The sequence below is a fragment of the Sycon ciliatum genome, chromosome 9, assembly GCF_964019385.1.
Source record: "Sycon ciliatum chromosome 9, ocSycCili1.1, whole genome shotgun sequence".
Lineage (NCBI taxonomy): Eukaryota > Metazoa > Porifera > Calcarea > Leucosolenida > Sycettidae > Sycon > Sycon ciliatum.
Genome location: NC_088651.1, coordinates 22,219,543 through 22,244,670, shown reverse-complemented (window position 1 = coordinate 22,244,670; position 25,128 = coordinate 22,219,543). Strand labels below are relative to the sequence as shown.

General features: G+C 46.4%; 1 protein-coding gene and 1 long non-coding RNA gene across 2 annotated transcripts in view; both read right to left on the bottom strand.

Moving 5' to 3' along the window:
- The window catches only part of LOC135825285 (uncharacterized), a 29,448-nt gene extending 23,351 nt beyond the window's left edge, over window positions 1–6,097 (bottom strand). The window contains exon 1 of the long non-coding RNA XR_010555047.1: window positions 5,409–6,097. This is a non-coding gene — a long non-coding RNA (uncharacterized LOC135825285). The remainder of the gene's footprint in view (window positions 1–5,408) is intronic.
- A 3,894-nt stretch (window positions 6,098–9,991) lies between these two features.
- LOC135824984 (arylsulfatase B-like) lies at window positions 9,992–24,801 on the bottom strand. The gene is made up of 15 exons (XM_065337722.1): window positions 24,350–24,801; window positions 22,683–22,793; window positions 21,721–21,835; window positions 21,137–21,188; window positions 20,512–20,615; window positions 19,992–20,101; window positions 19,453–19,529; window positions 18,508–18,609; window positions 18,085–18,160; window positions 16,688–16,785; window positions 15,869–15,999; window positions 14,903–14,964; window positions 13,572–13,742; window positions 12,689–12,889; window positions 9,992–10,713 (listed from the first exon to the last, which is right to left on the bottom strand). The coding sequence occupies exons 1-15, from the start codon at window positions 24,759–24,761 to the stop codon at window positions 10,526–10,528; spliced, it is 2,010 nt and encodes a 669-aa protein (XP_065193794.1). The 5' UTR covers window positions 24,762–24,801; the 3' UTR covers window positions 9,992–10,525.
- Between the last annotated feature and the right edge of the window lie 327 nt (window positions 24,802–25,128).

The window sequence follows — 25,128 nt, the reverse complement described above, 5'->3', positions numbered from 1 at the left end:
TTGCCCGAGAGAAGGCACAACGCAACGCACTTGAGTTGAGTGCGGGCGAGGCTCGTTTTTCGATTGGCTGCACTTCAGCACCAAGTGGCAGCGGTAGAGATGTGGTTGGCATAATCAAGAACGATATTGCTGGAAGTTTTTAGCAGCGTCATGACCAACACTACAGTCATATTACACACATGATAATTGTACGCGTTTCTCTGATAGGGAAGATGGCTGGATGCAGGTAGTAAGCACACCTAATAATACAATAGAAACTGCACTACATGTATACATTTACTTCCATGTTACGGTTAACACCCCTTCCCCTCCACAGACGTTCTTTCCACTCTTCCTGAGCACGCGCGATGCATCCCCACCCATCTTCATTCAAATTCCAGCAGGAGTAATCTTGTCTGGAGTTGGTTGGTTGCTTGGTTCCTTGGAGCAACTACTCTAGTATACGGGTGGCAACTGAAATCCGATCCCCTGAGCGGTGCGTTTAGTTTCAAGCGGCATCTCTTTCGTAGTGCTACAATCCCATGCCGGGTCTTGCCGATGTGAGCGCACCGCTCAGGAGGTCGGATTTCAGTTGCCAGTGCTGTAGGTAAATATTTCAATTCCGGTCATTCAACAACTCAACCTTCGCTGATGAGATCTTGGTGACCGAAACAGCTGTCAGAAGGAATACAACTTCATTGCTGGAAGGAACCTCTTCTTGTAGCTGTTGTGGGCAAGTGAGTGTATGATTGCATGACTGTGGTCGGCCACAGAGGGCAACGGTGGTGGTGAATATCAACGCAGACACCCTAGTAGTGGAAAACGGGTTTACTCAAACAATACGACATGGAAAGAAGGAAGAAAACCAAAGATACAAGGGATGAAACTCGACGATGAAATTAAAATGAAAAATTTGAAAAAAGCCTAATCCAAAGAAACTCAGACACTCTGGTACTGTGCTACATAGTACATTGTACAGTTGCTGGCAACTGAAATCCGACCCCCTGAGCTGTGCTGCGCTCGCATCGCAAAGAATGTGAACCCACCGCTCAGGGGGTCGGATTTCAGTTGCCAGCACTGTAAAACTGCACACAGGTACATGTACATGTACAGGTACATTGTATGTGTTGCCGTACATGTATTGTTCAGCTAGAGCACTCCCCACGAGATCTTCTTGCCAATAAGAAGTAGTCTTTAGCATCAACACTTGTTCTATTTTCAACACCTAGCCATGACTCTTTGCACATGGTTTACCTAAGAGGCAAAGAGTGGCCTTTTGGCGCGTTCCTAACAACTATTACTTTTTCTGGCGATGGCAAAGTGCGTCGGACGGAGCAATGAGGAAAAAGGGACCCAGTGGCTGTTTGCTCCCATCACGCTGGTGTCAACTATCCCTTCCAGCCTCCTAAAATATACCAATCAAGCCCTGACATCACCCACTGGGGGTAATGAGTGGATCACCCGTCACTCCCCCCCCCCCCCCCCCTGGCCTAAATGAGTGCCCATACGCGGCACAATGCAAATGAAGCATGCCTGATGGATCGTCTTCTCCTTTCCACCGCCCTGCATACACGCATGCATGCCAGGCAGACAGGTAATCTTTCACTGAGGCTCCAGTAAAATCGTCGGAACGACGTTATCCTATTACCATTTCATTGTAGAACTCCCCAAGCGATGAACATGATAACTAAATGATGGACCCGATAGTGATGAACGGACCATTCGCGTGTTTGCTCACAAAATCGCTAGATAGTGTGACAGACTTTGTATGGTCCTAAGGTTGAGGGAGTTGAAAACGGGAACTGTCAGAAGGCCAAATTGACTGTTACCGCCAGGACTAGAACCAGGGACCCTCGCTTTTGGCCAGTGATGCTCTTCCACTAAGTTACTGTGTAGTCCTTTTCTACCCTTGTATGTAGTATCAGTTATGTTTCTTCTCTTCCCAATGCTCCAGGGACATGTAATCGGTAAAAGCAGCTCAGATAGTCATGCACTACGAGAGGTAGCCAAGATTACTCGTAAGCAGGCAGCTGTGGTTACCCTTGCCAGCCCACTCGGCTGGGCATATGAACCAAATCGAGAATACCCTAACTAGAACTGAACCCCAGTGACCATAAGTTATAACTATCACAACACCTGCCCAAGACTACATGTATTCTTTTAGGAGGCCCGCAGTCTAAGCACACACACATGATTTCATTGCATACCGGTGCGGTGATGTCATCCCACCTTGCTCGCTGTACCTGCTCTGGTGGTGTAGTAAGAGATGGCTGTGTTTGGCGTGCGGGAGTGTGGCCCCTCGCAGAGAACGGCGTGGAGTGGTCCTTTACGATTATGTTTTCTTTATCACTGGTGACCTGAAGCCTGTGCACAAGCCCCGTGAGCATATTCTACTTTGGTTGGTACTTCAAACCGCCACATCGTGTCAGCAATGACTAGGTCCTAGATTGTTGACAGTGCCTGGTCTGCTAAGGTTATGGCCTGAGGAGTGTGCATGATACCCAGGAAGGAATCACCACGGATAGTAGGCACCCATGCACATCATTATGACCGTTCTCACTCCTCAAGCCAATAATTGCCACAGGGCGACATGCTTCAGGCTCTCCCATAGTGTGAACGGAGCACAGGAAGCTCCGTAGGGAATAGCAGCAGACGCCTAAAAGGGCAATACTAAAGGCCCACTGAATTCCATCTTTACCACACCATAGTCTAGTAGTTCACGTAGTACTGCTTAAGATGGCTACACTGTGCTCGGAAGAGAAGAACAAACAGTTTTTTTCCCTTCACAGCTGACCACATCCAAGTAATTGCGAGGGCAATAAGGGAGAAACGTACGCCCTCACCAAATGTACATGTATGGGTACTTTTCAAGTTTTTTGTCACTTCTTCGGTATTGATCAATACGTTCTGTTTTCTTCTCCTCCTTGTAAATGGACAACTTACAATCCGTAACTGTGAGCCATTTTAAAGAGTAAGAGTGTTACACATGCACCTCCCAGGACTATACACATGCACCTCCCAGGACCATGCACATGCACCTCCCAGGACCATACACATGCACCTCCCAGGACCATACACATGCACCTCCCAGGACCATACACATGCGCCTCCCAGGACCATACACATGCACCTCCCGGACCATACACATGCACCTCCCAGGACCATACGCATGTACCTCCCAGGACCATACGCATGCACCTCCCAGGACCATACACATGCACCTCCCAGGACCATACACATGCACCTCCCAGGACCATACACATGCACCTCCCACGACCATACGCAGCTGAGGGGCTTTAAAGAAAGGTTTGTTTTCCAGTCTACACCAGCCCTGTCCGTAGGTTAGTATCCCAGTCTACACCAGCCCTGGCCATTGGGTAATGGGTGAACGTATGCAGCACGTGAGGTAGGGGACCCTCTTTGATATTCCTGTTATATTTCATACCATCTCGGAAGGCACTCTGACGATCGCTACCAATCAAACACATTCCAGCAGAAGATGCAGCGCCTACCCCGCTCACCCCCCCCCCCCCCCCACTGAAGAAAATACACAGTACATGGTACGTTAGTAAGTGTGAGGTTGGACTGCACCTGGAAACGTACCTACCGGTGTCTACAGCCAGCCCTCACTCATCAACTAAAGTCTAGTTCATAATCTATAACTGCTGATAAGCGACAACATGACACGCTTGTGAGCACAACCAGTGTATTTTTAATTTATCCTTACAGTGTGTAGACGAGGTTATTTGTAGGATTGCGATTAGTATACAATGTATACTTGCTTCTGAGTTGTCAGTCAGACTACCAAGCATCTCTACTCACCCCCTAACCGAAAGGAGGCCGGAATTACAATTACCTGGTGCAACGTTCTTTTCGAACATGGAGAGATCTTAACATTAATATGCACGATGACCTCTTCCAGATTCCAGAACGAATTCCCCAGTGAGAAATGTGCACATCCTCTTGAAATCAAGGTGCTATCCGTAACTCCATAATTGTATGTCGTTACAGGCTAGACTTTCAGGCATCTTCCGCCTTACACGAGTACTTTTATAAGGTGTTTATTCGCTCGAATTTGTAAATACTCTTAAAGTTCACTCTTAAAGTTTATAAAATCTATAGTTCATTGGGTAAACTCTATAGTTCTGTTTCCATCTTCCCTTAAACGGTGTACCTGGGGTGTGTGCTGTGCGGGTAAGAACTTCAATCATGGCCTCACTAAAATTTGCCGAGGTCTTATGGCTAGTTTACTGCAATTCGCAGATTATTCCCACCCCCTTACCCTCTGCCAAGTGAAGCAACTTCACCAAACAGCCCAGCACATGTTATGCACACGCACTGAACACCTGACGTTGTCAATTACCAACAACGCAAGTGCCAGACAAACTAATTATAGACAACACTGTACAAACACTTGATCGTGGAACGACCTAAGGGGCCGTCCGTAAATATCGAACTTTTTTCACCAAACGAATTATTTTAGTTTAGACCCAACCCCTCCCTCCCTCCCCCTCAGAACGTAAAAAATGTTGACATACATGCATATACAACGGCCATGTACATGATACAATGTTTTCTGAAACGAAATTGGTCAACCCCCTCCCACCCCATAACGAAATTATTTCGTTTTGTGAAAAAACTTCGATATTTATGGACGACCCCTAACCTGATTAAAATCTCTAACGCACTGTATTTCGTTCACGTTGTAAACCCCTACGAGTGAAAGCCAGATAACGGCCAATGTGTGTCTCCATGCACGCCATGTATACGCACACCAAATTCTACCATACATGTACATGTGTGCATGTACATGTACATGTACATTAAAAAATTATTAATTTTTTAATGTACATGTACATGTACATTAAAAAATTAGTTTGTACATGTAGAAGTATATCGTGCAGTTTTCCTGTTTTGGGTGTACGCTTCTGAGCAGGAAACAGCAATGCAAGCTAAGAAACTTTGCACTCTGCTTTGGCTACTTGTATAGTCGTGGCACAGAACGAGCCAGAGCTTTTCTTCAGATGATTACTACAAGATTATTGAAAAAATTACTGCAGTGTCATGTCGCCGTTCATCTCGGTGACATTTTTTCTTCAACATTTTTGTGGCGCTCTCAACTCTCCTAACTACTTTCCGCTTACAAAGTTACAACTAGCCGGTTTCACGGGAAGAATTATCTGACGGAGTGCGGGAGCACAGTGCCTGTGGCTCATGTTGAAGGTGGTCGTCATGTCTCCTGCACGTAGATCTACTGCTTTTTTTTGTAACGCACCAACATTCCATCTGTCCTCAGAAAAATGCACCTCACTAACATTGTTTGGGGCAGATACTGACGGAAGGCATGATGAAATCATGTAAAAATTAATTTAATTCCCAAGACCCGCCAAAACTGGCACACCATAACTGAAACATTCAAGTTCGCTTACCTGGATTAGCTAGTGTTTTTCAGCACCGGAGCTCCAATGCTCTATTCCAATGTCGATCCACACCAACCAGTCAACTGGGCTTCTTGATAGTGCCGATTGCGAACAAATTCCAATCAGTATTCGTTATGCTCAGACTCCGCGGCTTTCTATAATTGCTACAAGCAGAAATCTAATAGCGAATCCGTGTCAGCATATGCCACTGTGATGATTCGGCCTGCCCAGTGTGACCAATAATGCGAGGTGATGCAGGATGGAGAACGCTCTCCTCTCTTCTCTTTCTCTTCTTGCTGGTGTCTGCTTTGCCTCAAGTCAAGATGAGCACAGCGCACTGTCACTGGAGTGAGACTGGAAGTGACAAATCCTTTCACTCGTCCTCCCACTTCGCCCCGCACTGGGCCGCAGACTTGCTCGACAGACGCGCGGGCTGGGCTCTTTCCCTCGCAGTGACTCGCACACGTCGCCTGTAGCTGTGTACTGCCAAGCTAGCACTCTGCAACCCAGCGCCAGAAACACAGTCATCCAGTGCAAAACTATCTGCTGGGATCAAGTCTGCAAGAAGTATGACCTAGAGTAAGAGACGTGACAATACTCCAGAGGCTGTACGTGTAAATCTACGTGTAAAGGCGCTAGGCGTAGACGGAAATGCACGCTGCATGTATGCAATAACTGGCTACGGGGCTAGATCTCAGCTCAGGGTGACGGAAAGAGAATTTTAACGTGACGATCACAGGAAGACAGTGAATCATGAGTGATGCCGCCGCACCTGAGTTGATGCTGCGAAAGTGAATTACTTGTCAACAGACAACAGGCACGTACAGACAGTGCGCCCTGGTTCTGTGCAGATTGTGGCATGGTACTTGGCAGCAAAGTATTTTCAGGCTTCGCTGCATACTCTACGGTGGAAGAGTTGTCGTCGATCCAAGCCACCTAAGAAGACATGGATCGACGCCGGCTGCAAGTACGCATGTTACATGTGCGTGTATATTACTATTATGCAGCCGTCAGCCTCTCCGGTTGGGTCTCTTCTGGCAGTGCGGCCCGCGCCCGTTTCACTGAAGCCACGGCTTTCAACATCCGATTCCCTTCAAACTACGTCAGGCAATGTAACTGGGTACACACACACATTGCGTTTACTTGCCGCTCCCGCATTTCAATAGGCTATAAAAAATAATATTATAGGATTTGATTAGATTAGGGGAGTCCGTAGACTGACCTGAACGTTACGCGCATGTTACCTCTGCTGTGTGTGAACGCGCGCCTCAAGCGTGTATGATCGAGAGGCACCGGTCGATAATCGGTCTAGGCGACTCTGGGCTTCATAGGGCTTGTGGCCCCATGCACTTTGAACCAGCATTTCTGGACTGGATTCTACAAACAGGGTCCTCTTGTCTTCTTCCATATCCCTCTCTTGCTCACAATACACACGAAGCTGAGCTCAGTTCCTAGCTGGCTGGGTACGCGGGTACATCCCGATAGCTTCACGTCGCAGCTACTTCGCCGGTCGCCCAGCGACGAGGAACACGATCCAAGGAAAGCCCCAGCGGTATCAGCTGCTCTGTGTGTGCATGTCGCTCGGGCTGACGGCTGACGAATCGGAGTAATAATGTTCGCTCATCATGAATTCATGTATGCAGCGGCGGCGTTCGCGTACAGGAAACCTCAGAACTCTGCCGAGCAGAGGATACGGAGCTTAGGAGCAAGAAGCTCATCAGTGCAAGCGCCTGCAGGAGATCGAGTAGAATCCCTCGAGGTGATGATCGCCCTGGCGCAGCACCGCCGGAATGCGGTAGAGCTTCAGGGTGCAAGGAGAACGAGGAACATCCTAAGAACATTACCTTGCTCTCGATGAACACCTTACCTTGTGGGAGGAACTGGAGAGGGCAGCTTTATTCTCCCTGTGTGAGCTTTAGCAGTTTAGGAGAAGCGCACCGTGTGGCAACGCGGTGGTCTCGTGGATGTTCTTGCGCGTTGCTGCTCGTAGATTGGACGCCTCATTAGCGCTAGGCTTTGGATGCTGGAGGAGTGAGCACCCCCAAGCAGAATGTCCCCACAACATGACATAGATCTTCGAGACGTGCAGTCGTAGCCAGATACATGTATCTTCAGCTAGCAGTTTTATACTTCTCCCTGCTAGCTAGTATTTGTGGCTAGCATTCGTTGAGTACATCGTGCCAGGAGCGACGACCATACACTAGACTGTCAAGATAGATCTATCTCCTCTCCCGTCTGTGTAGATATTCTAAGGGTGCGTTCGAATTGTCTTCTCTCAACTGTTCAAACAAATGTTATAAAGAGATTAGTTGAAGTGTCCCATTAGAACGGTTTCTATCATTTTAGAGTTTTCAGTGGAATTGTCATGGCGATGATGACGTCCGATCAGATCGACCATCTCCACGTACTACGTTACGTACACGTAGCTATTCCAAACTCTTCGAAACGAATCCACCTTCCCATCGGATGAGTTTCGAGGAGCTTCGTTTTTCTGAAGAGCCCAATAACGCCACCTCTTCAGAAAAACGAACCTCCTTGAAAAGTCAAAGAGTGACAATTCGAACGCGCCCTTAGCATGGTGCGAAAAGATAGAGGCTGCATCTGGAGATAACAGCATTGTGTTACGGGGGAGAGGGGAGGGTGTGATGGTTGTGAAAAGAACCGTGGCATGCGAAGAGACTTTGTTTGAGTCTTCCACTTGCGTAGGAACGCAACCACCTTCGAACATCTCGCACCGTCCCCTCCCCCCCCCCCCCCCCCCCTCCCCATAGCACAATCCTGTTATCTCCAGATGATCTCACAGGCAAATCATGAGCTCGAGCACTGGCAGTGGTAAGGCAAAGACTTTTTAAGTACTTGGCCAACATATATGTATCTAGTGTCATGGTAACGCATGTCAAATGCCCGCAAGTCGAATTGTCACTCTTTGACTTTTCGAGGAGTTTCGTTTTTCTGAAGAGGTGGCCTTAGGGACCATCGCAAAAGTTCGCAGAAGCCCCTGAAACGAAGACCGTGAGTTTCGGGCCTGATCCCCCTCCCTCCCCCCCTCAAACGAAACGACAGTCACAATATGGGCTTCATTTTTTCACTTGGATGCTCACACATAATAATTATTATAATACTACACAAGCATTGTTGTATCAGTGTGTAACAATGTACAGCACTTTATAAATGCAACGATGATATCACCTTGCAGTGGGTGATCTAAGAGCGAGAACAGCTAGAGCTATGCAGTTGTATCCTTTGAGCATTACATGTACAATGAACGTTGATTGGTGTATATTGCTTTCACATTCCCCATACACGTCCTGACAAGCGATCTACGCCGGCTGTGATGGCATGCTAATCCTACAGCTCCTATAATTATGTCGTCAATACTTTTTTGAATTGAAGCCCGGTTTGCGATTTTCGCACCGACTCCCTCCCCCCCAATCGTATGCTCTTCGTTTCAGGGGCTTCTGCGAACTTTTGCGATGGTCCCTTATTGGCCTTTTCAGAAAAACTAAACTCCTCGAAACTCCACAACCTCATCCGATGGGAGGGGTGGATTAGTTCCGAAGAGTTTTGCTACGTCACGTAGTACGTGGAGATATATGGTCGATCTGATCGGACGTCATCATCGCCATGACAATTCCACTGAAAAACTCTAAAAATGATAGAAACCGTTCTCATGGAACACTTCAACTAATCTCTTTCTAAAAATGTGTTCGAGCAGTCGATGAAGACGATTCGAACGCCCCCTAATAGTTATACATGTACTTGCGTTTGCTTGTACTGTCTGGACACGCGCACTCACGCAGAGTTCAATACAATCATAGTAATAATTATGATTGTATCATTATTATTCTAATATTGACTGAGTACGAAGTCAATATACATGTATGTACATGTATAAAAATAAAAAATAAATAAAAGCCGAGTAAAAGGCCGAGGCGAAGCCGAGGTCTTTTATTTCCTATACTGACCAAGTACGAAGTCAATATTAGATTTATCACGACTAACCAAAGCATGTGTTCAATCGCTAAGAAGGAGTCAATTATAAGCGGTCAATATAGCCCGAAGGAGTGAAATGTGCAGGAATATTTGACTGCTTGGGTATAGCAAAAATCTATGGGAGTCAATACTAAGGGAGTGATAACCCACTGTATTTTATCTAGGAAAATACCATGCATCTACCAGCACATGTGTATCACTTGCTGTATCAACACTACAACACGTCGTGTCTTCACGTCACTATGAACACTGTACTCTATAGTGTACAGTCATGTGTCTTTCTTACCATGACACTGTGTTTTCAATAAAACTGTGAACGGTAGATCTACCATTCGACTGTTGAATTTTACAACAAACTCTCCTCCTCCATGCGCTCTAAAGCCGACCATTGCTACCCGCGGTAGCCATTGCTCACACCAGTAATTTCAAACAACGAAGGGGTCACGGGTACAACATTATTGATGTGAGTAACGGCTACGGAGGGTAGCAATGGTCGACTTTAGGGCGCATGGAGGAGAAGAGTCTGTTGTAAAATCAGACTGCAGTCGTACATGTAATTCAAGTCACTCCTAACACGCATGTTGACTCTCTGTGAAGAACAGATTTAAGTTACTAATTCTAAGCGAATGGTGGACTAAGCGACTCACAGAAACATCAGATTATCAACTGCAGTTGTAATTATTATTCGAGATGCTAAACTATATTTCATTAACAACCTCTCTCCTTTCAAGATTTATTCCTGAAGGTGTTCTGAGGCTGGAAACTTGATGAATTGCCTTTGGGGAAAACGGGTGTTTGCTCGGCGAGTCAAGTCACGGTGAAAATTTCAACGGCCAAATGATGCTCCTTATCGTCTTCTAGGGAAGGAAATGTTTTAACAATATTATGGATGAGCAGTTAGAAGTCTCTTTCACTTACTTTCTCAAGCTCACAAATTTAGCTGCCGGATTCGAGGGGGGGGTTAGAAAATTGAGAATTGTGCATTATACCAAAGCCCAAATTTTCTTGGTACAGTATCCAAATTGGTATCCAAAAAACAAGTCAAATTTGAGCAGCATTTGAAGGCCAAGAATGCCAGTTGGTTCTTCACTTGGAAGTGGATATGTTCCGCCAGCTCCATTGCGTGTAACACTTCAACACCATCCTGGGGACCAGGAGCCGTTGAAACGCCGTGGATCGGCCAGGCGGGTTGGCTTGGTTGCCTTGACGACATCGTCGTGTGTCTTGGACATGTATACCTGCAAGCGTGACCACAGGCGGGTGAACTGGTCGTCATGGCTACCACGATAGTGCAGCAAGTTGATCTTTTCACACGGGTCTTCTGTACAACGCAAAACAAAAAGTACACACATACATATGTCATGTTATGTGAAGTGCCAGTAATTTGTGGTTAGTCAAATGAGGGTGAACTAGACACACATCGAACACCACACTCTCTATCTGTAGCCGCTGCCAAAGAAAGCTGACCTGAGAGTCAAATGCAATGCCGCATTTCCATTTCAATTACATCACGCACGCTCCATAAACCGATCTGATGGTCGAAGTGGCTGCATGAGCCTTGGTGCTGCTTATGGCAGGTCGGTTAGATTTCTTTGGCCATGACTGTACTTTGCAGCCAGTTAGATCCCACCTTCCAACCCGGCAAATATTTAGATTTTGATAAAAACGATTCTAAGCCTCTCAATTATTTTGTAATACTTGAAGTATAAATCTTTCCCTCAAACTAGTGAGGTATAAATATAATGAAAAGGCGACGACGAGACAATAACTTTATTAATGCGATTAATAGTATAAGTGAAGCGGACATTACAAAATGATGAATGAGAATACATGTATCTAAAATGGTTGTTCCTAATCGATTTTCTTGAGACTATCATCAGTTCCACGCCTTCATTTCACTCACCTTTTGTAGTAGCTCACACCGTCGGAACACTCTCACATCTTTTCTTCTATTTTTTTTCGTCTTCTTTCCCACTTTAGTTTTTTTTCTTCACACCTCACCTTGTATACTCCCCACTATCTTATAACCTATAAGTAGTTTGTTTCTCCGTATAGCCTCTATTGTGAGACGATTTTCCCTGATGATAGTCTCAAGAAAATCGATTAGGAACAACCATTTTAGATACATGTATTCTCATTCATCATTTTGTAATGTCCGCTTCACTTATACTATTAATCGCATTTATAAATATAATAATAATAATAATTTGAAACTCGGGTATTGAGCCAATAATAAAAGTAGAAAGGAAAAGGACATATGGAAACGAACCTTGAACCTTTCAAGTTGGAAGGCTGTCGGTTAGTGCTACGGAGATGTGTTGAAGCTAGGTGTCAGGACGTCGAATGTCTCAGTACTCTGTCAGTTTTGTGCCTAGTTATTGCACTTTCTGACTGTATATAGTATCCAGTTACAGGGATGGAGAGTTACTCGAAACTCGTATCCATATGTCCTTTTCCTTTTTACATTTATTTATAGCTCAACATCCGAGTTTCAAATATAATATACGAGTGCAATAAAGAGTATAATAAATGCAGACATGGCCAGACAACAACGACTTAATGGATTTTTAAAGGATTTTTTATGTCATTCAAAATCGATTTTCGTGTTCCGCTGAATCCGCTCATCAGTGAATATTATCGGAACTGAGGCTGCCATGTCTGCATCTATTATACTCTTTGTTGCACTCATAAAATTGCTTTCTCCACGCCGACTCTTTTAAATATAATAATTATACTTTCACACAAAACAAGCTCGTTGCAGCACTAATCACGGCAGGGGAACCCGACCCTCCACCATCGCCAACTCACGAAGCATGTGAACTGGACGGTGACGGGCCGACCGAGCACCCCGGACACACAATACAGCCAGTTAGAGCATGTGATTGTCTTGGCATGTGTTGATCATTATTTGACAGACATGATAGAGAGCTGCGTTTGGAGTTTCCCAAACTATTCTTCTACAATACCGGTACCTGTGGTTAATCATGCCCTACTGTCAACCACCACCAGCGCTTGAGTTCCTGTTGAATACTTCCTTTCGAATACTGAATTGATTGAAATCTTTGCTCCATAATGCCTACTTCAAAGTCTAATTCAAAACAAAGTTGAAGAAGTGTACAGACACACCATGCCACCTTCTGTTCATGTCGGGAAGGCTCCCACAGAATCATTCAAATGGTTTACGTTGCCTTTCTGCTTACAGGATATATCAAGACTTGGATTACAATGGGCGGTATGAGAATACGCTAATGTTGCATCTAAAAACACGTACACATCCATCTTGATCGTCAGCATACCTTTCAGGTCGAACAGCGAGTAAGGAGTGGTCCCGATCCAGTACGGGCCGCTGAGATCCGTATTCTCCAGGCCGGCTTGCTGTGCAATGCGCGAGTACGAGGCGGACGTGTTCCACGGCACGCCGGACGGGTTGAGCAGCGATCGGAGCGGTATCGGGTGCTGTGCCTTCAGCATGACATCGATATCATTCCCCCAACCAGCTGTGCACAGGATGTAGCACAGCAGTAGCAGAAAACAGTATCATTGCACACTTACCGTATCTTCCAGAGTACATGTACAAGCCGCACTCTAAACACGAGCAATTCACCAAACCACGCCAGTGCAGCGTTTACTACAATTGCCAAGTCAATGGGGATAGAAACGGTAGGTGTCTGTATTTCGTGACACAAAATCTGGGTGCAGAATATACTCTATTGTAGTGCGTCTTATACTCCAGATAATGCAGTAGTATCCGTTGAAAACTATTTTCTAGTTTACCGAAGTTCATCTGCTCCATACCTGCAGCTCTACTCCAGGTCTGTGGCAGTCAGGCTTCAGGCTCCCCAGTTGGTCCTTCATCAATGCTATTGAACTGTCGTGTGCCAAAGAACCAAGGGGTCACATCCTCTTAGGCTGAGAACATTCTTGCTTTCATGAATAGCAGTTTAATTGCAGTAGGGTCGCCTTGCATACAGCAAAACCTGTTTAGGCGACCACACGGATAGGGCGACCATCTGTCCCAGAAGACAACTGAAACCAGGACCCAAGGATGCTATTTCCAGTCCAATGACCCTGGATAAGGAGACCACCTGGTAACAGAGACCACGTTTTGAAGGTCCCTTGAACGGTCGTCTTACACCGGTTTCACTGTACCACCAAATTGTGTGCGTTTCTCGCACCCACCTCTTATTTTCTTCCAGCTTCCAATCAGCAGCTTCCAGCGCGTGTCGCGGATGGACGCTTTGTAGCGACCGCCGTTTCTTTCCACGTTGTACAGGACTTCTTGCCGTGGCGAGGGCATGCCCGCGAGTAGCGACTGGCTGGCGTCCATGCCGTCCACATTGTGTGGAATGTCTGAGAAATAGAAGACAGGAGAGCCTGCACATTTGTACCCCTATCCGGGCGGTCTAGGACTACCCCTATCCGGGCGGTCCAGGACTACCCCTATCCGGGCGGTCCAGGACTACCCCTATCCGGGCGGTCCAGGACCGGGCACTACAGGTACACTTTGAAATGTCCAGACCTCTGAATCACATTTATGTTTTGGGGGGGGGGGAGGGGGAAGGAGGGAGGTATGGCATTTGACGTCACTATTGCTGGAACAAGTTGCAAAGGACTAATAGCGTTTTCACTTAAACTCATAAAGGATGCCCACTAGGCTAAATTGCCCAGAAAGCTGAGGTATGAGCGCACTAGGATTCAGATGAAGGTTGCAAATTTGGACCCAGATGTTGTACAGGTTATCAGTTGTCTGAGGATTGCCTTAGCTATGCTGTGTGCATGAAACGGCAGTGTTACGACAATGACCTAGCCGCGGTTGTCTCTGTTCTCTTCTGCCTTTGTGGTAATGCTCCATCCTTGTGGTATTGAGCACTCTAGGTAATCGACCGACAACTGTCTGTACTTGCCATCTTCTTAGATTTGTGCTGGGTTTCAGTTCCCGTTATGGCAACACAGGATCGAGTCTTTCTTGAGATTCTTGGCGTTTCGATCAATTGTTTTTGTATTGAGATTTTGTGTCATATGTAAGCACATTTGCTTTGCCCGTACAAAAGGCTTTTCCTTACTCTAGGTACTCTAGGTAATCTGGGAACTCTGGCTATTGTGGCAGCAGGTACATGTAGGAGTGGTTGGTATCATGACTACAAACTCACTAGCACTTGTGCTTGGGTTGCTATGAAGCCGAGACCCTATGGTCAGTCAAGCTGCCCCTGCCTCTCCCCCACTCCTGCCTTTCTATGTGTCTCATCGCTGCCTTGCTGCTTTGTGCCGTCAAATGGCGTGTGTTTTTGTAGAAAAGAAAAATTGTATATTCCATCCCTCCACAGGCATCCCTCCACAGGCAGCAGTCAACCTGTAATCAATTCCAGGACCCAGGATATTATTCCTGGGAACTCATCAGCGGAGCTGCATCTGTCACTTGATCTTTCAGGATTGCAAAACAAATTTTACTGATATAGTATTATATTGATTTTTTAGAATTTTTATTTGCAAGGCAAACATTTGTCACTTACCCTCCGGTTTTGCACCAGCAATGGAGGCCAATGTCGGTAGCCAATCCGTGCTGTGGAACAGACTGTACAGGAACGAAAGAGCACACAATGCAGAGATAGATGCAATCAGCGCTTCTTCACAACACAGTTTCTCTTTCTCAAGTGTCCCAAAATTCCGGCCTGAGTGATGCGGAATGCTTTCTCCTCTCATAACCCAATGCAGTGCAACTGCAACTAAAACCAGCTGCTCAAGCTGCAAACTTAGCACTACTGGCTGCTGGTATGGAACTTTACTCATTCTGTGAATACACCTGTATTTAGTAGCATATACAAGCACAGTGCTGCTCAGTGTATCCGATCGAGTGATTCAAATATGGATGGAGCTGATGGGGTCGTTTTCGGCACTTGTGCCAGTGGTTGTGAGACTTATCCACTCACCCCCACCGTTAGGCGCTGCATCTGCCGCTAGGATTTATCGGGTGTTAGCGGCCGTCGTGAGTTCCCTTCGGGAACGGACACGATAATTTAGATTTTTAGAGATTCAATTACGCTCCGAGCGTAACGTAGCCCCAGACCTGCGAACATTGAGATTTTCGCTTGTAAGTTCCAGGGCACGGCGCTGACTTGCTCGATCAGATTTCATTGAGCAACACTGCACTTGCAAGTAACTGTCATACCCCGGGTTGCTGGTCTGCCGGTGACTGATACTTAGTACCAAGGTTGAGTGTAGTACAATTCCGTTTGGCTGTATATGGAACTACAATGCACACTTAAAGCGGAATCTACTTTTCAGTGGCAGGGTTTAGTTGTGAAAGTATAGAAAAAAAGGGGGACTCGCTGCACAACAGGTGTGATTGCAGAACCAGTGTCTTCCACGAGTAGACCGCTGATATGCCACAGCATGATCAGGATTGCACTCAAACGATTTATGACACGGAACACGATGAGAATGTATTCTAGAACACTTTGAAGCATGTGCTAACTCACTCCGTATTGACATAACCATGTTTCTGTAGCAGTGGGCTGTACACCATGGTCGGCACTCGTGTTCCTCCTTCAAACAGTGTTGACTTTGTGCCCCGCAATGGGTAGTTGCTGGCCGGGGCAAACGCACCGTTCTAGATGTGAGGAGAGAGGCAATCAAACCAGTGCATACATGGTTAGGCAAGCACAAGTACGTGCATGTTGAGTGGACAGAATGTTACACTGCGGAGGACGCACAGTGTTGAAAACAATGCTCCTTACTGCGTCCTCCGCCTTGTAACACACTGTCAACCAAACTTAAACAAAAGGTTTTCAACCTTGCAAGGCTTATTTAATATGTGTGATGGATGATTGTAGACAAAAGTATCTCATGTCTTTGCCGCAAACAGTGCTTGATCTCCTAACAAGGGCACGGCGTATTACACAAACCAGAACAACCGAGACCAATATGGTTATCGTGACTCCGAGTTTCGTGTTAAAACTACTCATCAGACTGTGTATAATTATGCATGTAGATTGGCAACATAAACAAACCGGTGGACCGATGAATGAACAGAGATAGAAAGAGGGGCAGATGTGCAGCTACATAGACACATGGACAGATAGAGGGACCGACAGCCAGACGGACCTACGAACGGATGGACATACAAACCGACTGACAGGTGGGCGGACGGACGGACTCACAGATGGACAGACATAGAGGTAGTACGCATAATACGTAAAGGAATTGATGGTGAATGTTTCGCAATACAAACCATCAAATTGTCTTCTTTGAAAGACAGGGAATTAAGTCAATGTGTTCACATCCATTGGGTTACTTACGTCCGATGTGAAAATCAGAATGGAGTTCTCCAGCATCTTCCTCTTCTTCAGCATTGACACTATCCTGGCAATGGCAGTGTCTACTGCAGTCACCATTGCTGTGGGCCAGGGGACACGAGAAGACAGAACCCACGAAAGAAATCCTAGATTTAGAAAAACATGCTGCAATAGTCATAGTATCACTCCAACAGATCTTACATACATGTACTGTTTTCTGATGATCACTTTGTGCGTGAAACTCAGAAGTTAACCCTTTAAGAGCCACAGGAAATTTTCGAAAATCTGCATTTTTTCATGTACCTCGGATCATAGCTCCAGTTCTACTCACTCAATCCTCACAATCTAGGGCTTCCTGGAAAGGTATTCGCGAGAGGAAGAGAATGAGGTCGATCATGATAGCCAGCACACCGTCTATCCAGCGCTAGATCGCAGCGACAGTACGAAAAATGCCCCAAATGCGTCCAATTGCGTCCCGCTCCAGATATTTCATTCTACTCGATCGTGGAGTTCCAAATTTTTTGCTGTGTACCCTTGACAATATCAACAGTGAAACCCGTGCAAATTCGAGTAAACCAGCGTGACGAAAAGTCTCAAAAATCTGAGTACTAAAGTTGCACTGCGCGCTTTTGAAATTGCCGCGATCGCGGCTCAACTTACGAGTGATTTATCTCGGGAACCGTTGCTCGCAGCGCTTCGCGGATTGTTTCTCCCGACAGGTGAGAGTTTTCTCTTCGCCCTGGATATTTCGATCGATGGATTTGAGCGAGATTAGACTGAGTTACGATCTTTTGAAGTTTTGCATTTGAATGCGTCGTTTACGACGCATTCAAGTATGGGGCGGCTCTTAAAGGGTTAAAACACTTTTTCCGTCCTCTTATTGGTTGATCTTTCATACTGTGAAGCGTGAAATTTTCGCGGCGTTTTTAGTTCGCGTTTTCAGAATCCGGACAGGTTTGCGAGGTTTTAATTTTGCGATTGCAGAATGGCATTCTTGCTAAACCTTTCATGGATCTCCTTTTCGCGCTGTCTAAAGTTCGCAATTTCCACGCGGTCGCGAAATTCGCAGAAATTAGACCATGGCAATAATTTCACGGTTAACAGTACATACAATGTACACACAAAAGGAGAAAATGATGCAAATTCCCACATCGAAGGCAAGAGTTGTATTGACCTGGGTTTTTTTTTTAATCAAAATTACAGTATTTTCACCCTGTCTGCTGACAACATCCAATTTCAGACTCGAGCAACAAGACACCATTTGCAGTCTTTCGTCCAGGGATTCCCTGGCATTATGCATTGACCCATTCGGGAGCAGCGAGCACAATATCTAATTTCTCGGCCCGGCGTCTGTTTCTGATTGAAGTCAGAATAAACAAGTAGAGTACTTCTGTGATTACCGGCATATGTCATTTCCTTGGCTGACCATCCTTCTTTAGCCTGCCGTCGGTACAGTCTTCTGTAGCGTATGGGTGCCTGGATAAGAGTCATGAAACCATGGAAACAGGACAAGAAACGATGGAAACAGGACAAGAAACCATGGAAACAGGACAAGAAACCATGGATACAGGACAAGAAACCATGGAAACAGGACACGAAACCATGGATACAGGAGGTAAAGTCATTGAAACAGTGGTCAAACAAACCATGGAAACCAACAGGAGTGGAATGTCACAACGGGACGCGGATGTAGTGGAACCTAGAAATGGGCATTGAGGGACTAAGAATATCGTTTGCGTAGACATCACATTCGAAGTATGTACTCACTTGCACGGGTGCCTGACATTTGTAAAGACATCACTTTCAAAGCAAAGCACTCTTACCTGCATGGGTGCATGTGGAGCAGCCAGCGTTGTGACCAGAAACAGCGGCCGGCTTCTGTCATGCTTACGAATAACCCTCAGAGCGTGCTTTGTGAAGATGTGCTGTAAGAAAGCAAGCATATATAGACAGGATTGGATTAAAACTAATCAATATGCCTCATATGCACACAGGCAGTATTGAAGTTCGAGCAGATTGTGAGGATGTGTGGCTGGAAGCGCTGTCAAAATTCTTGCTGGAAGTATGTTCTGCAGCAGTGTGAACCATTCTACAGCCGATATGTGTATTTCTGTGTACGTGGTGTGCTGTGTGTGTGTGTGTGTGTGTGTGTGTGTGTGCGCGCGCACGCATAATATTATTTCAGAAGGCCATTCTCAAAGAGTGATATGGCCCGACACAAGTGCAAGGAGGAGCGCAGCAAGGCGATAGCAGATCAGATTGGGAGCAAGCGATGCCCCACGTGTCAGCGGTGGTTTAGGAGCACCAGAGGCCTCACTGCCCATAAATGTCTACCCGACGGTCGGTCTACGTGCCCTTCATCATCTGCGCCCAACTCGGTTGCGGTAGTACCGGTGCCAGCAAGTATTCATCTATCGCCTTGCTGCGCTCCTCCTTGCACTTACGTCGTGGCATATCACGCTTTGAGAATGGCCTTCTGAAATACGCGTGCGCGCGCACACACACACACACACACACACACACACACACAACCTACCCCATGTCAGTCGGCCCCTCGTATGAGGGGACATGTGACCGTTCTATGGCAATTTTCAGGACAGGACAGGTGTGCGTATGTGTCCATGCATTTGTGCATACTTATGTGTGTATGCATGGTAGTGTGCACACACACACACACACACACACACACACACACACACACACACACACACACACACACACACACACATGAGGGCATGTGCAGCGTGCTGTACCTTTCTGCTACTTACAGCGGAGAATCTGTTGCGGAACTGCTCATGCACTTCCTCCTTATTGCTGCGAAGATCATAACCCAGCATCTTATTCCCTGCACAGAGAGACAACCATGTGCCCAGGATTGTATTTATTGCAAGGAGACAATAGTGATACAGGCTTAGCCTTTAATTAAGCCTACTTTAGCTATTCTTCTGGGCACTGATTTGAAGAAAATGGCTCTCCTGGTAAACTCTCATTATGCTCTTACATGAACTTCAAAAGCTTGCTGGGTGCACCGAAGTGAAAGAAAACCATGGAACTCAGACTCTCTGCCCTGGACTTTGGACCAACATTTGTCACAAAATACAAGGGGCAATGATCGGTGGTGTGGAGTTACTGGAATCTTATGTTCAGTAACTGAACTGACGGGCATAGAGCGGCAATGCATTCCCTGGTTTGCCCCTTCATGCAAACATACACGATGATGTAACTCTCTGTTCCAACTCAATGCAAAGCATAAAGTTAACAGTGATATCATTCACAAAACCGCTTTTCCCTAGTCTCTAGAGCATACAGAGTTTCCAGTGCACGTAGTGATCTGTGGAGCCACCGTAGAATCCAAAGAATGAGTCGAACCCTCTCTCCGTTGGCGTGTAAGACCAGTTGCAGAAGCCAAGATGCCATCTAGAAGCGGAGATCAGAACAGACAACAGCATAGTGTTTGCAACTGGATGGAGAACATTGTTGACACAAGGCCTCTTGTGATTTCTCGAACTACCTGTAACATATGCTTCCATGCAAGTATCTGTTCATGGTTCAAACTGTGACGTCATTGTGGTGTCACTTTCATGCCATTATGAATTTATGGTGCTATTGGGATGTGATTGTGGTGTTGATATGATGTCCTTGAGACATCACCTAATATGACCATCTATTTCAGAATTTCGATGAGTCAAGAACAGTTTCTACAAAAAAATACAATGAACATTCAGACAATTATGTCCTTGTTGAAAGTGCCTTCTGAAGAGTTCGATTGCACCAGCAAATTCCATTGTAGCACACATCTGAGGATGCTAATGGCGGTGACAGCTTACTTTCCAATCAAGTGTGTTTCGTAGCCGAGTTTCTTCATGACATTGGAGAAGAGTGGCGTGTCCAGGGGAGCGCCGATTGGTTGATCGGGCCGTGCGTTAGTCGCCTAGTGGAGTACAAAATGCACAGGAAAGGAGTACAAAATGCACAGGAAAGTACAAAATGCACAGGAAAGGAGCGTCAGAATGCTGCCAATCTGTGACAGCCAGCCCTTGGCTGGTAAAAGGCATCATTTCCTATTCACTTGATAAAGTAAAATAATGAATACCGTACCAAGTGGCCATGGCTTTTTCCTGAAAGAGACCGCCTCAACACTGTGTAGAGGAATCACAAAAAAGATTATGATGTCACTTCTGCTGCATAGCTCACTGGGCGTCCCATTGCTTCGTACCTTGCTAATCCCGACACCTTTTTGTGTACGCGCTTTCCTTTTCTTTTTTTCTCTTCTTCCGTTGTTGGTCTCACCCTCTCCTCAATTCAATTGGCTGTTTTGACATGCTCCGAGGTGCAGAAATAAATAAATAAAAAGTAAAACAAACATATCTCCAGAGCATGTGGGGAGGGTGCACTGGTTATATTGCTTGCATGATGTAAACGCATGTGTGCCCCATTGCACGCTGACTGTACCTGGAATCCAGAGTAGATTGGATGGCGGCCAGTCATGAAGGCATACCGTGACCTGCCAGGCAGCAAACAGGCAACCAGAAAAAAATCAGCAAGGAGCATCCTGTATCTATACTCAGGGGCGGATTCAAGGGGAGGGAGGAGTTCCGGAGTTCGCCGGAACCCCCTGACTTTTGCGAAAGTACTACAGGAAATCATATGCATTGTGCTTGCGCATGTATCAGCTATTCAGTTGTGGCTAAACCGGAATCCCCTATAGAGATGTCTGGATCCGCCCCTGATACTGAGCTCTGTGTGTTCATTTGAAGAGCTAAGATGCAAAACCCGGAAAGGAACAAATCAGAGAGAATTTGATTTTCAGTTCAATGTGATCAAAAGATCGAGAGACACAAACAGGCCAAATTTCTCATTCAAAATATGACTAGTCCTGGCACTGCATAACATTGCACAATAGGAGGTCATACTGCTGAATTTCGATCATCCATCAAGACGTTCTTAGGGTTCCCTGTAAGAAGGCGATGACGCCTGTTGGGAATTCCCTAGTAAAATAGGAATGAATGAGAATAAAAAAATAGAATAATACGTACGGTGCACACTTTGGTAGTGTGTAAGAATTGGAGAGGATAACACCCTTTGCCGCTAGTTTGGTCAGCGTGGGTGTCTTCACTCTGGAGTAGGGGTTCCAGCCAACATCGTTCCAGCCTGCACATCGCAGTGCATGGGACACCAGTAGTAAGATGTGCATTAGTTGATGGGTCGAACACACAAGCCCTGCGTTGGGTGAATATATCCGGCCTAATGCCGCTGGCCATTAAAAGTTAAAACCCTGAGAGATCTCAGACTGATTCTCACGGAAATCTGGTTTCATAATCAGGTGTAATCAGTGGAACTCAGTTTGCCTAGCTGGAATGATTGCAGTGACATCAACTACATAGGCTCTGAGGCGGGGTACCGTACAGCACAACCAACTGAGCTGAAATCTGAGAGAGCGGGGTTGCCCCAGCCGCTACTGCTACTCAGCACGTTTTCAGGGTTGAGAGATGATGTTGGAAATGGAGTTCATAATGTTGGGGTGGTAGAAAATCACATGAGATCCATTTGACTCGGGGGGTCTTTGTCTAAACTGAGTATTACCCGGGACAGGACAACATGCCAGTAGTATAATCTCAAAGACATGCGGATGATGGTGGGATCTGGGTATTCCCGGCCCATTTTGCTTGGTGAGCTGCCCCTCTCAGGGGAGTCGGAAGGTATTCGTTATTGGTGGTTGTGGGCCTCTCTGGGCGAAAACTGAAACTTGGGCCCAAATAGCCCATTGCTTATTGCTTCAAGAAAGCCGCACCTACCGCACCAGTTCCAATGCCCCTGCCTCTCCCCCTGCACAATTGTGATGTCGGCATTACCCACTAACCGGTTTGTTGAGCATAATGATGACCGTCCAATGACAAGGTGTGTACCTGGGTGCTTCTCAACACTTGGGGGTGGGGGCAAGGGGGGGGGGGGGGTGCTATTGCAAACCGGGCGAACCTGATCATTTCTATTTTCTTACCGAGGTCATCCGCCATGACGAATATGATGTTCGGACGGCGACTCTGCCACACTACGTTGTTGCGAAATAGGTCTGTCTCCACATAGCGTTGACTAGAAGAGTTGAACACTCCTGTGGTCCATGGAATATCGCAGACATGTGCAGTTTCTCAGGCTTCCAAATGCTAGCAACCGAGGCCTAACACATTGACAAAGCTACCGAGCGATGAGAAAATAGGCCTATGGGGTTGTTGTCGTGTTCCACTTATGGAACTGATATAATCTAAGTCTTCACGGACGAACATTCTGCCAAGGCAATATGCGAACGTTCACCAAGTCGTCCAAGGCTACCTATAGTATTTTCAAAACGAAATGTTTTCGTTCGGGCGTGGGTGGGTTTTAGGAGTTTCGTTTTGAAAATAATTCCTGAATGTACATAGAGAATGCCCAGTTACGTCTGGGTGCCGAAGATCGAAATCAATATTTTGTCAGACTGTGTTTTACCTGCAGAAAGTGTGGGTGGGTGGGTGGGCGTTGAAAAAAGCTAAGACTTCTTGTTTCTCAAAAACAATCAGTAACCCCGGACGGCCCCTAAATCTGTTTAGTTGCCTTCCCTTCCTATCTAACCTTTTATCCTGGCAAGGGGGGGGGGGGGTAGGCCTCGACCAAATATGCTAAAAAAAAAGAGCATATTATGCTCGTCGCATATCAGGGAAAACGTCCATAATATGCCACAGGCTTAGCAAGATATGCAAAAAGATATGCCAAAATATGCCAAAATATGCTCGACACAAGCAGAAAGTTTAGATCATTTCAGTAAAATTACAACCTTGGAATATTCATTGGCTTCACGACTATCATGCTTATGGTGCAAATTAACAACACATGCGGAATAGTATGGCTGGGGTGTGTCCCCAGGAACCGTAGCGAAGTGTTCATCCATGGGGAAATGTAGCAAACGCCTCAACAATTCCAAATTCATCCATAAAAGGCATTTCTGAACACATTTTGTCCATAATTTGAATGTTTTGTCCTCATTTTCTTCAGAATATTTGAATTATATGCTGCTTTCATTCCAATATTCCCTTTGTCGCTCAATATGCCATAATATATGAACTGTCTCACAAAATATGCGGAAATATGCGCAAGCATATTTGGTCGAGGCCTAGGGGGGGGAGGGGGGGGGGGAGGGCTGATTCTTTCAGATTTCTAACCACTGAAAAGTGGTATCCCTGAACCATGAATGTGACGCTCTCCGTGATACATATCTTTTCATTGATCATGAACTCAATAAAAATGTGTGAGAGTGTGGGGGGGGGGGGGGCAGATATTCCGGATGACTTCACACTTGATCTCGTCAGCTACCTGCCAAGCTTTGGCAAACACAGTGGTGTCACAGGTAATTATTTCTCTGGGTTTTGTGGAGCTGCGGGCGCGAGAAACAGTAGCACCGGCTCAGTGCTCCTTGTACTTCACTTGGCTTCGTCCTCCTGACAGACGCTAATCTACGGCCTGTCCCAGATGGCCACGCAGTGAGCAAGCTCTCCGCAAAGCTGGTAGATGCCAAACCATCGCGGACACACACGCGTAACAGTGACGGGCAACAAGCGCCACTGACAGCGAGGTCAATGTGTTCCATTCAGGAAGTGACAAGAAAAATATGTTCCCCGACAGGTCGCGTCCACTCACCTTGAGGGTGTTCCTCGTATTCCAGTCTCGCTTGAATAACTCGAACCAGGACTTGATTCAAGAGCCATGCGACTATCCATCGTGATGCTCCACCGCCAGATCTCCACGACTTCCACACGCCCCGCGGCAGTGCCAAAGGCGACATCCCTACGCTTGGCGTGTGAGCCAACACAACCTCTTCCGTTCTACAAGCAAACGAAACTGGAGCCCAGGGGACGGACAGGCTCCAACCTATTTGTATCCCCACTTCGACAGCGGAGCCGACTTCTCCACGGCTCTTTCTCTCTCTCTCTCTTCTGGCCGTTTCAGCACGTCGTAACAAATTGCTTCTGCCGCGGGTCGGCAATGTGGGCAAACGGCCGCAAAGAATGCGCAAAGGCATGCGTGAGATGCAGAAAAGCTGCGCTGGCATCTTGCACACTCACACTCTGCTCGATACTGTACATGGCGGTTTTGCGACCCACAACCATGTGCTGCCGCGGGTCTGCGTCGGGGACCTTGGATTTCCACTGTGCTGACTTACGAACTACTGCTGTTGCTAGTTCTGTTTTGGACATTTGTCATAATTATTGCATCAATAAAACACAGCTGAGCCGGACTTACGCTCAAGAGGCCGAACAAGCTCACGAACGTAACGACATTAGGTCAGTGCTGTCCCTTCCCCAACCTGCGCTGCAGCTCGATGATTCTCCAGCGAACAGGCCATGCTGCCTGTCTGTCTGCAGGATCAAGGAGCAGCCATAGGACACTATGTAGTCGACAACTGTCCGTGTTGCCCG

Bases quoted from the DNA above. Each gene is read 5' to 3' on its own strand.
- LOC135824984 (XM_065337722.1), bottom strand. From the start codon at position 24,761: ATGCCAGCGCAGCTTTTCTGCATCTCACGCATGCCTTTGCGCATTCTT. The intron at 20,616-21,136 runs GTACAGTCAGCG...GTACTCCACTAG, and splicing joins CAATCTACTCTGGATTCCAG to GCGACTAACGCACGGCCCGA. The intron at 16,000-16,687 runs GTAAGTAACCCA...CCTCACATCTAG, and splicing joins TTCTGATTTTCACATCGGAC to AACGGTGCGTTTGCCCCGGC.